Below are 18,160 nucleotides of genomic sequence, written 5' to 3'. Positions count from 1 at the left end.
GCAAAATGAGTTTCTTTGCAGTGATCAGCGCATATGATAACAAGCATTTTTGTGCGAGCCTTAAAACTTTTTCATTTGGAGTCCCAAAAATAATCAGTATTGGACTTGGGTTAATCTGGACCTTTAGGACACCTTTTAAAAAAGAAAAAATGTTATTCCAAAAACGTCACAACGGGGGAGCAATCAGGATATATTTTGTTAATTTTCTTCCTTGAATTATGTAGCCTATGTATAATTTACAGCATTTACAGAAAGCGCACCAATGCTTCGTAAAGCCTCTTGCCAGTCATCCCCAGATAGGTTATTCCCAATTTGTTTTTCCCCACTATTCCTTCATATTGCCGGTGTGTGTGTGTGTGTGGGGGGGGGGGGTTCTCATACAAGCATCCATCCAAAACATCTGACTTGACTTTCTCAAATTGTGGTAAATGAGAGCGAACATAATTTCATAATTCAAGATATCTAAAGAAATGAAATCCAAATTTCTCCTGCAATTGCTGAAAAGACTTAACAGTCTTCCCTGAGTACAGGTCTTTTAGTTTACTTTTTCCCAATACTCTCCATAAATTGAAAGCACCATCATCACAAGACGGAACAAAAGAGGGATTAGATGAAATGGTCATACAGAATGACAACGTTTTCATCTCAAAGTGTTTCGTTATTTGCAAATACATAAGAGCTGTGGATAATGTGCGTCTGCCAGGGGGGTGGGTTCAGACACGGCGCTCGGCATACGCTTATCACACACTGCACATAAGGCATCAACTGCCTGTGCGGGCACCAAATAAAACCAAGCTCGTAAAAAAATCATAATAATAGTAAATACAATAATATCAGTATGTAATATTTAAGATAAAAATTTGCAAAGCATAAATTTTGTGTTCCTCTTTATTTGCCCATATTGAGAGAAATTAAATAAATTTCTTGGACGTATGCAGAGCTAAAGGCAAAGGCCGAGAGTGCCTGGAGGGCATCGCTGGTCCCCAAATGTAAATTTGCGGTCCTCTCCTGGAGGCTATATTGAGTGAAATTAAATAAATACTTTCATGTACGCAAAGGTAAAGGCAAGTCGAGAGAGTCCATTGTGCAACAGGTGCCAATGTACTTACCCCCCCAAAAAAATCGTAGTTTTGCAATGCCAGGCCTCCAATAGATTTGTGCTTACAGAGATGTTCTTTTTTTATTATTATTATGTGTGACTTGTAATTCCATATAAATGGCATAATAAGGGCATCCATTTTTTTTTAAATATCTGGGCAAGAAAACAGGTATGTTTTGAAACATGTACAAAACCTGTGGTAGAAAAAACACTTATTGAGATGACCCTCTCCACCAATGAGAGTGGAAGTGTCTCTACAAAGCTTAAACTGGGTAGACAATGTGTGGTTTGTAAGAATTCTGGCAGAATAATTTTTTTTACAGTAGTCTTATCCATGAAATAAAATCTTGACCCAATTGAACATTTTGTAAGACAGCAAAAAGGTATGGCCATTCCACTTGATCAAAAGCCTTTTCGGCATCTAAACTGAGTTTTACCAAGTTGTTCTGTATCTTGGGAGAATAAATAACATTGCACAAACGCCGAAGGTTGCTAGCGGAGTGTCTGCCCTGCACAAAGACAGTCTGGTCAGGGTGCATCAGTTTGTTCATCACTAAACTCTGGCGACTCGCCAATATTTTTGCCAACATTTTCTGGTCTGAGTTTAATAAGGAGATAGGTCTGTAAAAAGCCACTTCCTTACTTTTTAGTAAGTTAAGTGTTAAGTGTTGGTGGCAGAGACTTCTCACTGTACGCATAATTATATAACTTAAGCAAGTATGGAGCAAGTTTTATTTTCTGATATTTATAAAACTAATTTCCCAGCCCATCTTCGCCTGGACTTTTCCCATTTTTCAGCAAGCCAATAGATTTAGCAATATCCTCATTCGTTATCTTAGCATGAAGGGTCGTACGATCCACCTGATCCAGCACAGGCAGATTACAGCTGTCTAGAAAATTCTGCATGTCATCAGAACCTGTTTGAAAATGAGAAGCATAAAGAGATTCATAAAATTGCTTTGTAACTTGTAATTTATGTCTTTGTGTGAGGTAACGAGATTCCCACTTGCAGATCTAATATTGTGAATAGTTTTATCAATTTCCAACTTCTTCAACTATCTCGCTAATAATTTGTGTGGCTTGTCCCCAAATTCAAAGTGCTTTTGTCTCACATATGTAAATGCTCTATTAAAATTGCTGGAGCGTATTCATTAAGTTTATACTTCAATGCACATATAATATGATACTTGTCTTTAGTACATATCATTGCATTGTCAGCATCTAAGTACCGTATCTGCTTTTCTAGTTGCATTTGCTTTGCCTTCTTCAATTTGTTCTGTGAGGCCTGAAATGACATTAAAGATCCTCTAATAAAGGCTTTATATGATTCCCACAATACAGCCGGTGACGTCTCAGTGGTGTCATTTATATCAAAGAATAGTCTAGGAGTTAATATATTGTTGAAATTTAGAATTATTCAATAACTGTGTATCAAACCTCCAACGCCTGTGTGTTCTATCCAAATTAGATACAGTAAGAGAACATGTGACAGGACAGTGATCAGATATAATAATGTTATGGTAAGTAGCATTGCTCACATATGGCAACATTCTCCCATCCACCAGAAGATAATCAATCCTGGAAGCAACATTATGCACTGAAGACTGAAAAGAGTACTCCCTTCCTGATGGATTAAAAGTCCGCCATATGTCACAGGTATTCATATTTTCCAAGTATGTATTAACAAAACTACTAATAATAGTGTTTTGGGCCCTATTACTCTGTAAATCTCAGAACTCACTGATGGAAAAGTGTGCAAATACAAGCAAATAACATTGCTGATATTAATATACTTTGAACCTCATGGCTGACGTCAGCCGTTAATGTGGTCAGTACGTGTGCTGATAGGCTAATGTATCCGTCATCTTATTTTCAGTCTAGAATATGTATTAATTGTAGTACAAATGTTCTGTTCATAACTACTGGCTCTCCGCCTTAAAGGGATTACACCACGGAATTTTAAACCCTTCCACAGTTAAAAATAGGCATATCATTTTTTAAATCTTACGTTTGACACTACGGCGATGTAATTTTTTTATGAATGAATATTAGGTATTTTGCTGGCTATTTTTCTAATGCGGAAGTAAAACGCCTGGTTCAGTAAAACCCCGCTTCTCCCCGTGTGGTTGCCCCGCCCCTCTCGTCCAAGCCGCCTGCTGCCAAGGAGCATTGTGTGGCCATGCAAGATCGGCCAGCTGTTGTAGTACAACAGTGTCTTCTTTACATATGGAAATTGGATGGATGTTCAATTCTTCAATAAACATTTGAAACAAAAGGGCTCCTTGCCGCAAAGTATCGTAATGGAGGGGAGAAGAAAGAAAGAAAGAAAAGAAGGGAAAAAAATGAGAGGGTTGCGAACCAGAGCCTGCTGTTTTACAAAGCAAGTGTGCTAACCACTAGACCATCAGTACAGTTAAGTAAATGTAAAGGATAATTGATTGCTTTGAATTAATTTGGACAGAATGTTTATTGATAAAGGCTACTTTTGTCAATATCCCATGGAGGGAGGTCTCAGAGAGAGTGGGCGTGCGGGTGCGGTGCGGGAGTGGGCCCGCACACAATGACGTCAAACAGTGCCAACAGCTCGTTTTCTCAGGTTGGAAGGGGCTGGTGCTTGGAGAGCAGATTGACCTAGAATTTCTCATACAGGTGCGAATGGAGGAAAACACCACTTTGGTGATGTTTTTGGTGAGGAATTAGCATTTTAACAAGGCTAAAAGTGTTTGATTTTTAACGTTGCTGTCCCTTCTGTTCTAACCAGACTTCTCTGAAAATTCTACTGTATGCCCAATCACTTATTTTGGGTCATTCCCGACTAGTATGTTTAGTGACTGCCCGTTTGCCTTTAGTGAAAGTGCAACTTTTAGTAGGGTAGTTTATTTGTCACCACGGAGGAGAGGATCTTCATTTTGCACCACACAGCTCGTTGCTGCTACTGCATACAGACTTAGCCTGTCCATTCTGCCGCGGAGCAAGCTTAGCGCCTCGCGGTTGACATGCCTCTACAATATCACGTGGACATCGGGGACAGTGCCCCTGGGTTGGCAGACCAGGGTAGTGGTCCCCACGTAGGGTGTGCTAGAAGGGATCACACTTGTCAGCCTCCCTGTTAAGGTCTATTCAGGGGTGCTGGAGAGGAGGGTCCGTCAGGAAGTCGAATCTTGGATTCAGGGAGAGCAGTGTGGTTTTCGTCCCGGCCGTGGAACAGTGGTTCAACTCTACACCTTTGGCAGGGTCCTCGAGGGTTCATGGGGATTAACCCAACCAGTATACATGTGTTTTGTGGATTTGGAGAAGGTGTTCGGCCGTGTGCTTCAGGAGTACTGGGTACCGAGCCCACTGATTTGGGCTGTTCGGTCTCTGTACGAGCGGTGTCAGAGTTTGAGCCGCATTGCCGGGAGTAAGTCAGATTCGTTCCAAGTGAGGGTTGGACATGCCAAGACTGCCCTTTGTCACCGATTCTGTTCCTAACTTTTATAGACAGAATTTCTAAGCCGACCAAAGCGTTGAGCAGTTCCGATTTGGTGGCCTTAGCATGGCATCTCTGCTTTTTGCAGATGACGTGGTGATGTTGGCTTTATCAAGCCGTGATCTCCAACTCTCACTGGAGCGGTTCGCAGCCAAGTGTGAAGCGGTTAGGATGAGGATCAGCACCTCCAAATCCAAGACAATGGTCCTCAGTTGGAAAAGGATGCAGTGCCCTCTCCCGGTCGGAGATGAGCTCCTGCCCCAAGTGGAGGAGTTCAAGTATCTTCGGGTCTTGTTCACGAGTGAGGGTTGGAGGGAGCGGAAGATCGACAGGCGGATCGGTGCAGTGTCTGCAGTGATACGGGCTCTGTATCGGTCTGTTGTGGTGAAGAAGGAGCCGAGCCAAAAGGCAAAGCTCTCAATTTACCATTCGATCTTGTTGACATTTAACATTTTCAATTTATATTTGTGTTATGTGTAGTTAAATGAATAACAATGTGATAATGATTTTGTGAACTACATTTGAACTTCTTACTCCCCACCATTTCTTGAGATAAGAATGTGTATGTTTTAAAAGTTGTCAAAGTCTCATGTCATTAGTCATTTGGCCGTAAAAACTGAAGGTCCAAGGTCAAAGCCTGTCTACATCATTTCTCCGAAGCTGGTGGGGAGCTGAGATGGACATGTCAGTATTTTGTGCCTGCTTATTTTAAACACTATCTCTTTGTCAAATTCAAGAGGCGGAGAGAACCTTTTCTACTAGTATAAAGATACTGGGTGTTTCCATATTCGACACACTGGGAGGTTAACATCACTTTTCGAATATAAGCTGTTTTCCTGTGTCTTAAGAGCTCTTAATAAATCCTTGCAAAGGAAACTTCTTCATGAGGTCTCAATTCTGATTTATTTGAACACGCAAAAGATTACACTTAATAAAGTAATCAAATAAAGCCTTCAATCTACGTTCCTACCCTCACCAATGGTCATGAGCTGTGGGTCGTGACCGAAAGAACAAGATCCCGGATACAAGCGGCCAAAACGAGTTTCCTTCGCAGGGTGTCCGGGCTCTCTATTAGAGATAGGCTGAGAAGCTCGGTCATCAGGTTGAGCCGCTACTTCTCCGCGTGGAAAGGAGCCAGTTGAGGTGGCTTGGGCATCTGGTTCAGATGCTTCCTGGACGCCTCCCTGTAGAGGTGTTCCAGGCATTTCCCACCGGCGGGAGGCCCCGGGGACGACCCAGGACACGCTGGAGAGACTATGTCTCCCGGCTGGCCGAGGAACGCCTTGGGATCCCACCAGAGGAGCTAGTCAAAGTGGCTGGGGAGAGGGAAGTTTGGGCTTCCCTCCTAAAGCTGCTGCACCCGTGACCGACCCCGGATAAGTGGTAGTAAATGGATGGATGAATGACTTTGATTTCAAAATGTGATGAAATTACGGTGGTCATGTGATATGCAACGAGGAGAAAGTAGTGAGCTGGTTGTCCGAATTGCCAACAGAATGAGGGCACTATATATTAGACAACTGTATAGTGTGGGGTTATGTAGTGAATGAGGGGTTAAGGGATAAGGGGACATTCGGACACAGCCTAAACCTCCCCTTATTAGGACCCTTAGCTGTTCAATAACCTACCTGACTTAAAATGGGGCACTGAAGGACCCTTTGCAGACAATGTGCCTGATGTTAAATAAAGGAACTAAGCACTATGACAAAAACCTGGTTCACACATCAAGATTTTAAAATTGTTGGCAGTTTTCCAAACTCTGTGAGACCCCACACGATGAGAGAAAAAAATATTATAATTAGTGATGCACCGAATATTCGGCCACCGAAAATTTTGGGCCGAAAATGCGTATTTTTCGCATTTTTCTCATCTCATTCAGTCGAAATAAAATTGGAGCCGAAAAAATATTGCCGAAATAGGATGTGGTAACGCAAGCTAAAAAACTTCTGCAAGCAAGCGTATGTATGAATTAAACGCAGAGGTGAGCATTCCGCTGCCTCAATGTTAATTCATGAGCAGTAGCTGAAAGCTAGCGTCTTGAGGCTAACCCGGTCGATGCTATCTCAAAACAGTTTTAAACACGGAAACAGTTACCGCTGTCTCCGGGCGGCGACTGACCTGTACAGGATGCTGTGTGTGTCCGTTCCCGAAGCCGATTAGCTAATGCGAACAAATGTATTTATTTATTTTTAAACGTTGGTGAATATGTGAATGTGCTGATTTTAAGTACACCACACGATTTTAAGTGTATCCCGCCGCACACATCTGTGCGAACTACATTGACTATAAAGTGCAATCGCACCGCCAGAAAATGCTCAACCCTCGTTTGGTGTTTAATGTAGGCACATTTGTGTACACATTTCAATTTATCTTGTGCTTTTTTTTAAATGCCAGTGCTAAATGAATATTTTATAATAATATTATAATTGTAATTAATTATAATAAATGCAATGATAGACTGAGATAGTTTGGACATGTTGCGATTGGCTGGCAACCAGTTGAGAGTGTACTCCTACTGTCCCCCCTACTGCCCGAAGCCAGCTGGGATAGGCTCCAGCGTCCCCAGCAACCCTTGTGAAAACAAGCGGTTAAGAAAATGGATGGATGGTTGGGTTTGGACATGTCCAGAGGAGAGATAAGGAGTATATTGGCAGAAGGATGCTGAGTTTCCAAATGCCAGGCAGGAGGTCTAGAGGAAGACCAAAAGGAGGTTTATGGATGTAGTTAACTCTTTCACTGCCAGATGTTTTCAGAAACGGGTTGTTCCCAGTGCCAGCCGATTTAAGCATTTTGACTGATCTTTCAAGGTCCACAGAAAATGTTGTGTTTGGACTATGGAAACACACATACTACCAAATGAAAGATTGAACTCTCATCTTTCATCAGAAAAAAGCCTCCACTCGCTCAGTCCCGTCACGGCAACCAGCCTCCTCTGGCTCAGTCCCGTCACAGCAACCAGCCTTCCCCACTTGTTCCGATAAAGTTTCTCCTTTTGTTCACAATTCCTTTCTCCCTGATGTTTCTCCTCGCCTTTGGGTCCACCAAAGAAGTTTCAAGTACTTAAAAACAAGTACTCCCCTCGCAGACAAGCTCTGGTGCGCCGCCGCCATTGTAGTGGGTGCAAACGATGACGTCATGACACATTTATGTCAAGAAAGAGCATGCGCATACCGCAGCCTCGCCATTCCGAATGAAGTATATACATGACGCTCGTTTGGATTGACAAAAGGAATATACCACCCCCGTGATACCAAATGAAATTCCATTCAGATTTAGCCTTTTCATTCCGATTGAGGTATTTATATGGAGCATTTTCATTCCGTTTTGGCCGTTCTGATTGATTCTAATCGGAATACATGGCTCTATGTAAACCAGGCTTATGAAGTGAATGCACGTATCAAATGCACCATACTACAAGTCAAATACTAGCGATGAGCGAGTACACCACTATCTGTATATGTTCAAACATCTAAAAGATCTGTATCTGTATTCGGATGGGTGTGACCTAAACATGAAGTGGGCATGACCAAAACCAGAAGTGAGCGTTGTTTGATTGGAATTAAGTGGGGCTTAAATCTGTAGTAATGTTATTTCAATTTCATACTTAACTCTTTGACTGCCAGACGTTTTCAGAAAAGGGATGCCGTCAGTGCCAGCCGATTTAAGCATCTTTCAAGGTCCACAGAAAATTTTGTGTTTGGACTATGGAAACACACATACTACCAAATGAAAGATTGGACTCTCATCTTTCATCAGAAAAAAAAGTTTGTTTCTACCTTATTCCGTTTTTCAGTAATCAACAATAGAAAATGGTTACTTTCACCGAAATTCTCTGTTTTGAAACAAAAAACGGAGAAAAAGAGCTTTTTGTGAAACGATGTTATTTCATGCACTCTAGTGAATTCTACACTTCTTTTTGTCCATGAATGATGCCACAAACACCTAAATAGTGCTTTACTTCTGTAAAATGCTTTCACCAACAATGGAAAAGTGTTTTTTGATTGCAAAATACGTTTATTTCCATTCAACAGTGTAACAATTTGACAAAACAATTTTGCAAACTATTTACAAATGTGTGCAACTGTGGTACTACTTACAATTATGTGGATGTTTCAAATACAGTTTTTCTTTTGTAACGCTCACCTGCGTGCAAGGAGACGCCGCTGGACTCGCACAACAGTTTACTTTCACTTTGTCCGTTTCGCGTGCAAACGTTACACTTTCTTGACCGCATTTTTTTCCGGGGAATAAATAGCAAGTAGCAGACTGTACACACTCCTCCGATGAATATGCATTGGACTCGGGGCACTCTCCGTCGTCCGATCGAACGTCCGCCTGTGCGTGCTCGGTTGTGCTGCGCGTTTATGACGCCTTCATAGCCGCCGCATCAGCGGTTCCAATTTCGCCGTCAAGCTCGGATTCACCATCATCATCATCGATGATGATCATCGTCGTCATCAATGTGCTCTTTTAGCGTTGGTCGATGCCTTTCGTCTTGTAAGTGTAGAGCTGCTTTGCAAACGGGCACCACTTCCTCCTCAGCCATCTAGCTCCCCCCCCCCCACGTCTCCTACTGCCGCGTCAATGCTTTCCATCCACGGAGTCATCACCCTCATCATCATCATCGATGATGATCATCGTTGTCATCAATGTGCTCTTTTAGCGTTGGTCGATGCTTTTGGTATTTGAAAAAAACGGCTCGGGCGTGAGCTCCTCGCAACCGGTCGCCATTTTTCCTTTGTTTTCCATTCTGATCTCCTGCTTGACACTCTAGCTCCGCCTCTACTGACGCCCACCTGATCTTGTCAAAAGACAGTCATCGCTGCCCTCTAGGGGCCAAAAATAGTCCTTAGGCACAACAGACCTAATTGAAACTTTAACCACAGATGCGGAAGGCTTCCCCCCACCCGTTTCCAAAAAATTTTTTTTAAAAATTGGATGACGTCTTTTGACGTTATTGGCAGCCCTCCGTAGGTTTTTACTTGACGTCTTTAAACGTCAGTGGCAGTGAAAGAGTTAAAGAAGACATAAAGGTAGTTGGTGTGAGAGCACAGGATGCAGAGGACAGGGTTAGATGGTGGCAATTTTCTTGGCCTGATACTTTACTGTTCCACTGAGTGTTAGTCCAAAGACAGCAGTCCTATGTAAATTGGCCAATTGAAAGACAAGATGCCCAAAACACGCGATTCAACCAAATGTTTTAACCTCCATGATCAATAATTTAGGCGTGTTTTATTTTTATTCATAGAGTATTTTCAGGTTCATCAACCTTTTGATACAATTTCTAACAGGTCTAATAATTATAATTATTGAATAATTAATTACTGTGAAGAACATTTTTGAATGAGGAAGAAAAATACTCTAGCTATAACGTAAAATTTAAGCTCCTGCTGCAGCTGCCACATTACCTTTTAGCTAAATCTGCTGCGTCTTTGGCAGCAGACGCATTAACCAGCATTGACACAGAGGAAATGCCTCCAGCCTTGAAGCAGTCGACAATCCCCTGATTCCTCTTGGGACAGTAACCAAAATCATCTCCTGTCACCACCAGCATAATTCTGGGCTGCGGCATTGTTCCTTGTTACTGTAGAAGAAATACAATAAAGGACAAAGATTGCAACACTGTAAAAGTTGGACTAGGAGTAAGAGTAATTCACTGATGCATCAGATTTATATAGTGCAATTTTGGACACGCAAAGAAACTTCACAATGGATATATTACTCATGCACTCACACAATCACACTCTGGTGGCTGTAAACTACATATGTAGCCACAGTTGCCCTGCGGTTTATTGAAATTACCCAAATTTTGTTTAGACTCAAAAGTCAAAATTTTAAGTCTAGTATAGCAATACCTGCCACATTTTCTGCTGTGCATACTTAGAAGTTAGAACCATATATACAGTATATGTCAAAATAAAATAAAAAAAACCTTGGTAAAAATTTATTTCATTAATCACCTCTCTTCTGTGGTAGATAAAATTTGTCAGTCGAGTATACATTTTAAAAAAAAATCTCAATACTTTGTTTTTGAATCATCAATGGTTTAAAACGTTTAAAACATTGTAACACAGAATTATCCAAATTGATTTTTTGTATAAAATATTTTAAAAAATATAAAAAAATAATTAAAACATTAAATATATATACACATTTATACATATCTATATATATATATCTATACATATTTATATCTACATATGTGTGTATATATTGTATACATATATGTATGTATGTATATATATATATATATATATTTATATCTACATATGTGTGTATATATTGTATACATATATGTATGTATGTATATATATATATGTATGTATATACATAAATATATGTATGTATGTATATATATATATGTGTATGTATATACATAAATATCTATATACATACATATATACATATTTATATATATATATACATACATATATATATATATACATATACATATACATATATACATACATACACATATATACATATATACATACATACACATATATACATATATACATACATATACATACATACATATACATATATACATACATATACATACATACATATACGTATATATATAGACATACATATTCGTCGCAGCCAAGGGGGACGAGAAGCTTCGCTGCCCTAATCAACACGATCACAGGCCACCAGCGAGGGATACGGAGACAAAGAACAGCGGTAAACACCGCGGCAAATGACAGAGCGAGAAGGTTCAAAGAGACACGTTTCCGGCTACGCTTCTCCTTTATAAATGAGGGTCACGTCAGCCGGAACAATGGACATATCCTTTATGAATTATTTCTCGAGTGACGCGTGTACGTGGCCAGCCGGCGGTCAGGAGGGACGAAATATAATTTTAGTTAAGGTAAGCCGTTTAAAACTACTGTAAAAAGAAAAGCTTTTCCATAGTGCATCTGTCTGAACAGTGTGTGTTTGCATGTGTGTAAGTTATATAGCAATCGGCAGCTCGGAGCAGCTTATGCTTGAGATCTTTCCTTTCTTTGTAAGCACTGGGCTCCTTTTTGGGTACTGAATAACAGAAAGGCACATTTGAACAACGCTCACACAAGGTTTTGAACAAGTACGCGCTCGCCTTGGGCACATTAATTTTCCAGAAAAAGCCGTATTAAAAGTATCGATACATGGTTTTAAGAATCAATATTGGGCTATGAAAAGCAATATTGATTTGATATCGATATATTGATATTTTAAACCCAGCCCTAAATATAATATTTTTAGAGTGTAGCAGATTGGCAATTCGAAAAGGGGATAAATTTATGGAAACCCTGGAGCAGCATCCTCAAGAAAAGACCTACAAGCGTAGAAGGCAATCCACTTCCAAACAGCAGCTGTGGGAGGCCATTCTAATATCCTGTCAATAAATTGAAGCAGAGAATTTGTAAAAACTCACAAGCTCAATCAATGCAAGATTTGCAACACTGCTTTCAAATAACAGGTCCTTGTTAAAATGTGACTTGAGCTGCTAATACTGCAAATTCAACAAATGGCTATTTTCAATTCTTTCCAGCCTAGAAAATACCTTAAAACACTGCTGTGCATAATAATTTGGAACAGTGCATTTGAACAAAAGCTACATATTTATTTATTTATTTAAACAAACACTTATCATTGTAAGGATTATTTAAAAAGCATTGAAATTGTTCTCTAACAGCTGCTGACTTCACAATTATGCTGTGTCATTTGCATAGACTATAAAAATCTGAGGGGGGTTAAAAACATAATTTGCATAATAATTTGGAAAATTGTGTACATTTTACATTTTAAGCAGCAGTGGCCTCCATAGGTAATCTGTCTTAACATCCTGCGTTGCAATCAGTGTTTGGGACGACGCTGAAGTTAGCTCCACGGTCGCCCTACCGTCAAATCATCTTTTCACACCACTTTAAAAGCGCCATCTCGGCTGTAGATACTTGATAGTAGTGTTTGCCATTGCAGAGGCACCACTCACTTTGGGTAAAAGTTGTTAAATTTTGAGGACTCCCGTTGCCACAAAAATTAAATGGCTTTGACTTTCTCAATTGTTTTGCATTCAACACATCGCCAGCTTTCAACTGTGACCAAATTTTAAAAACCAGTATAGCAAAAATTAGAATAAATTACGTTTAAAGTTGCCAACAAAGGCGTTTTGACTGCAGAGGCTAAACACTGGGTGAAGATGGTGACTTTGGTGGCCTCCCGTTGCAATAAATCCGAAATGGCCTTGACTTTCTCACCAGTTACTCTACACATCGCCACCTATCAAATAAGACTTATTTTGAACAATCCGATTGGCAAAAATTTGAATAAAATCGGTTTAAACTTGCCAACATAGGCGTTTTGACTGCAGAGGCTAATAAATGATATTGGTGACTTTGGTGGCCTCCCGGTGCCACAACAACAAAATGGCGTTGACTTTCTCACCAGTTTCACAGTCTACACATCACCAGCTATCAAATAAGACCCATTTTGAAAAATTCGATTGGCAAAAAATTAAATAAAATTGGTTTCAACTTGCCAACATAGACATTTTGACTGCAGAGGCTACTTAGGCTTTTGGTGAAATTAGTGACTTTGGTGGGTTACTATTCCAATTTTTGTCAATCGGATTTTTCTAAATAGGTTTTATTTGATAGCTGACGACGTGTAGCTTGTGAAACAGGTAAGTCAACGCCATTTTGTTTTTGTGGCAATGACAGGCCACCAAAGTCACCAATTTCATCTATTAGCCTCTGCAGTCAATACGCCTATGTTGGCAAGTTTAAACCGATTTTAATACATTTTTTGCTAATCAGATTTTTCAAAATAAGTCTTATTTGATAGCTGGCAATGTGTAGAGTGCGTAACTGGTGGGTAAGTCAACGCCATTTTTTTGTAGCAATGACATAGGGCTGGGCGATATCTATTTTTTGAAATAATTCGAGTGCTTTGTTGTGGACGATTAAAAAAATTATAACATCGATGTTTTTTCCCCTTTCGTTGTGCCGTGGCTTTCGCCCCCATGGGCTTTCGTAGCTTTCACTCTTCCAGTTGTGTCACACACTCCATGCGGGGAGAACTCAACAACAGCAAACAAACTCCTGCTAAAAAATAAATGTTTACTATGTTACCATGGAGGAGTCATTTACACAAGGAAGCACGTAAGACAAGAAAGGGGCACAATGAGAGCGATTACCAAAGCGGACACATTGCTGCACTTCACTAATGATATGGCACTTATGTACACTACAGTGAAGAAGACTCGATTTCAGAACTTGCTGAAAACGGGAGAACCCAGTATGTGCTACTGCTACCTAGCCGCAAGTAATGGTATATTGTTCAAGTTGCCACATACCATTTGTTTAGGCAGTAGTTATTTTGCCATGGCAACTCAAAATGCTAGCGATAGTTTTGCTCTGAACGGCTCCAATATTTGTCAATCGCTGGAGCGAGGAAATCTTTAGCCTGCTGTAAATAAAAGATTTTACTGTGATTGCTTATAGACATTTACAAGCTTATGTGAATAGCACAAATGTGCACGTTTATGTCGCTGTGTGGTCGCAACATGTACGCTATCCCATCAAGACGGACTCGCCTCGCAAGCACTTAGTTTAAAGTCATGTCTACTTAGTCGGTACAAAAGATAAGCTCACTTTCACTCACCGTGCCCGTGATGCTTATCAGCAGAAACTCATCTGCGACATAAAATCCTTATGAAATGTAGTATTGTGGGCTGGTAATGCTGATAACATGGAATCAGAGTTGTGCCAAAAAGAATCGACCAACACTTCTTGAAGCGTAAACAAAATTAAAAACAATCAAGGAAAAATTCTTGAAGCGTAAACAAAACTAAAAGGGATCAAGCAAAACTTGTTGAACTTAAAAAAAAAAAAAGTTTTTGCTTCTAGCAAATTTTTTTGAAGTGCAAACAAAAACTACGACTTAGAAAAACATTTGCTCTCGATGACATCATTTCTCACTTACGCTCCATGTTTTCCTGTTTACACTCCTTCGTTTTTCGTTTACACTCCCTCGTTTGCGTTTCCTCATTTGCGCTTCCTCATTTTGCGTTGAGGCTCAGACTTTTGCTTCTGACTTTTGGCACAAACTTCACGGGTGGGTGGGCTTAATAGGCAATGCATTTTCATTGGCTGATTGTTTTTGAGTGACAGCTCAGTGGCCCGGATGTAGCAGATGCACCGATCTATGCGTGTCTACTGTTCTGAACATTGTATTGCGCATGTGCAGCGGCCATTTTGCTTTAAAACAAAAATAGTTCAGCAGTACACTGGCTGGGACGTGTATTTTTACGAGCCAAAAGTTGTATAAGATGTATTGTTTACACCAAACCTCTGCTGCTTTGGTGTCTGCTGACGTAGACTGGCAATATGGTGACTGTGATCGAATGAAGACAGTTCTTCATAACTTTTCCATGGCCCAAGAGAGATTTAGAGTGAAAAATGTCACCGAAGGCACAGATATGTATGTGCTCTCTACATTTCGTTGATGGAAATGGACCAACATCTGAAAATCCAGACCCAATAACCAGTGATTGCAATGTCTGTGCAGGTATGTTTATCGAGCCATCATGGTGAATTAGAAATGCAAACAGACCTCGAGTTTACTTACGGTGGCATAGTTGTAAAAATGTATATAAATTGGAGTATCAGAGCTATAGAATTTAGCATTGGATGTTTTAGAAGATAACCTCTGACCAGAAGTGGACAGTACACAAGTGCATAAAAACTACTTCTAAATTGGGTAACTTATTGAATAATTGTACATCTTAGAGTAGCTTTATGATACCTTATATTTTTTCCTGTTCTTCAGTAACATATTGAAGTATCTGTACTCCTATTATAAACGTTTTTACTGCGAGTAAATCTTTAAGTGGCTAGTTATTTTAACCTGAACCTTCATACTCTAGATTATACTTTCTTGCAAAATTTCAGGAATTTTACAATCATGTATGCTTTGCAAACAGTAAATCATGCACCTATGCTGTTAGTTACTCATTACTCACAGTACACAGTACAAGTACAAGTTTTGCAAGTACTTTTTTTAACTCTTACTATTTACACTTATTTTATTTTTTTGTATAATTTTCCAATGTAACATTACTCTTATTTGAGTATATATATTGGCTACTCTGCACCTCTGCCTTTGACAATCTAGTCTGTCAGTGTCACAGAGATGTGAGCAGTGTCACTGTCAGCAAGCCATTTTGTTAAACATATGTAACTACGACAAATGTTATAATAGATTGTTTTATTAAGTGAACATAATCTCAAAAGTTTTAATATCTTGCTACTAGGTGCAGGAAATTGCCCATAAAAGGATGACCATGATGAGCATGCAGCCAAAGGTCGAGGGATGACAGTTTATCTTCAAATCAATGTTGACACAACCACAGCAACAGACGCAGCAACAGCTCTTCTGGACCTTTCATCAAATAAAACATTTCAAATTCATATTTTTTATTGAATGACACGTTCTTCGCTTTGAATACAGTATTTAATATTTTTTTCAATAACTCTTGATATGGTTTAACTTGTACTCAATATTTCAAACTCAAAATTGGAAGATGTCTAGGAAGCATCATTTGTTCATATTCTGGGCAACGGTACAGTGAAAAACTCTCCAAACAGTAAACACTGCAAGGATCTTCAGTTGCTGGACTTGACCCCCGCTTTGATGTCATACCATTTGCCACAGTCTATAGATGGATCAATAGGTAGTTTTATTTCGTCCCTCATCGACCACCAGAGGCGGTGCTGAACAGCATGCAAAGTGTCTTCCCGCACCCACAGACGAGAATATATACCAAAGAGACATGTCACTAGTGTCCTCCGGGTGAACCATGGTGTGACTGCATGCTGGCACCTGTGCAAACAAAATGAATGCATCAGCATATTTATACAATAAATAATGATTTCTAAAACGGTATGGTAAAGGTCGAGTATGTTTCCCCTTTTATATTAGCTGGGTCATTATCAAAACAGAGTCATTATCCTCCATACGTTAACTTTTAGCTTTGTCTTGTTAACCAAACGAAAAATATTAGGTCACATATTTTTAACATCGAAAATACTGGTAATACTGATAGACATATATATAGTACAGACATTGTATATATGTTTCAATTTGTATTAATTTTTTTTTTATTTGGCTTCGATATTATGTTGGAGCCTAATGTGCATGCTACAATTGGTTAAAAACATAACTTGAATTTCACTGCAAAACTTGTTTTAACAACGTATGGATTTTAACTTTAAATTTAAATTTTAACATATGGATTTTAACTTTAAATTTAAATTTTAACATATGGATTTTAACTTGGTGGGATGCAAAAATAATCAAATAAAAACAGCAACTATATAAACAACTAACATCTGATGAAAGGGTGTCGAGTTTATCTAGTAAGATCAAGTATACAGGTAGCTTTGTTTTTTTTAGACAGTATAAGAAAAAGTGCAGGGACAAGTTATTGTTTGTATTTTTACACTACCCATAAGACAAGGAATGGCCCAGGTAAAAGGAAATCCCTTCTGGACAGAAACTAACAGCCCAAAAGTAGGCTTCAAATGAAGATTGTGACTTCAATATGTTTAATCTCGTGAAGTTTAGCAACACGACATTAGCTCACTGGACCGCACCGTATGATCGTACAATAAATCTTACCTTTCTGCTTAAACTGCTTTCTTTCCGGACAATTTGAGGCCTCTGCATGAAACCAACGTTTAATCTGTTCCACACTGTGTTTGTCGATTGTTCCATATTAAAAATGTCACACTTAGGACGCTGTCCTCTTCCAAAATGACAGGGCAGTTGGAACATAGACAGTAGACACGCATAGATCGGTGCATCTGCTACATCCGGGCCACTGAGCTGCCACTCAAAAACAAATCAGCCAATGAAAATGCATTTCCATAATAAGCCTACCCACCCGTGATGTTTGTGCCAAAGGTCAGAAGCAAATGTCTGAGCCTCAACGCAAAATGAGGAAGCGCAAATGAGAGAGCGTAAACGAAAAATGAGGGAGCGTAAACAGGAAGTGTAAGTGAGAAATAATTTGATTGATGATTTGATTGAACGTTTTTCTAAGTCGTAGTTTTTGTTTGCACTTCCAAAAATTTTGCTTGAAGCAAAACAATTTGTTAACACAAGTTTTGCATGATTCTTTTTAGTTTTGTTTACGCTTCAAGAATTTTTGCTTGATTCTTTTTAGTTTTGTTTACGCTTCAAGAATTTTTGCTTGATTCTTTTTAGTTTTGTTTACGCTTCAAGAATTTTTGCTTGATTCTTTTTAGTTTTGTTTACGCTTCAAGAAGCGTTGCTTGATTATTTTTGGCACAAATCTGATTCCATAATAACAGCCTATTTTCAGTGACAAAACAAATTGAAAAGGGAAAGGAGTCAGGAGATCTATACTGTAGAAGGGGGTAAAGCGGTCTAATCACGGTAAAATAGCCGAGTTACGGCAGGCCAAGAATTTCTTACTCCAGGTACTGGCCAATCAAATAACGCTAACAGGAAAGATGCCAGTCCTGGCAAAATAGCCACCACAATTTACAAAACAGTACTTGTACTTCGGCAGACAGTTGGAGGGG

General features: G+C 39.5%; 2 protein-coding genes across 4 annotated transcripts in view; one reads left to right on the top strand and one right to left on the bottom strand.

Moving 5' to 3' along the window:
• ydjc (YdjC chitooligosaccharide deacetylase homolog) overlaps window positions 1–18,160 on the bottom strand; it is a 76,246-nt gene that overhangs the window by 55,317 nt on the left and 2,769 nt on the right. Inside the window, exons 2-3 of one of the 3 annotated variants that reach the window (XM_077560490.1) lie at window positions 11,891–11,946; window positions 9,977–10,152 (exon numbers count right to left, since the gene is read on the bottom strand). In XM_077560490.1, the coding sequence (XP_077416616.1) occupies window positions 9,977–10,140 (164 nt within the window). In that variant the 5' untranslated portion in view covers window positions 10,141–10,152; window positions 11,891–11,946. Of the gene's footprint in view, window positions 1–9,976; window positions 10,153–11,886; window positions 11,947–18,160 lie in introns of those variants that run through there. The other 2 variants (XM_077560491.1, XM_077560489.1) reach the window with 2 other exon arrangements.
• The window catches only part of LOC144048478 (uncharacterized), a 105,910-nt gene continuing 98,967 nt past the window's right edge, over window positions 11,218–18,160 (top strand). Inside the window, exon 1 of the mRNA XM_077560493.1 lies at window positions 11,218–11,439. Within this exon, the coding sequence (XP_077416619.1) occupies window positions 11,326–11,439 (114 nt within the window). The 5' untranslated portion in view covers window positions 11,218–11,325. The remainder of the gene's footprint in view (window positions 11,440–18,160) is intronic.

The sequence above is a fragment of the Vanacampus margaritifer genome, chromosome 3 (genome assembly GCF_051991255.1).
Source record: "Vanacampus margaritifer isolate UIUO_Vmar chromosome 3, RoL_Vmar_1.0, whole genome shotgun sequence".
Taxonomy (NCBI): Eukaryota; Metazoa; Chordata; class Actinopteri; order Syngnathiformes; family Syngnathidae; genus Vanacampus; species Vanacampus margaritifer.
The sequence above is the reverse complement of the archived record's forward strand: the minus strand, read 5'-3'. Positions and strand labels throughout refer to the sequence as shown.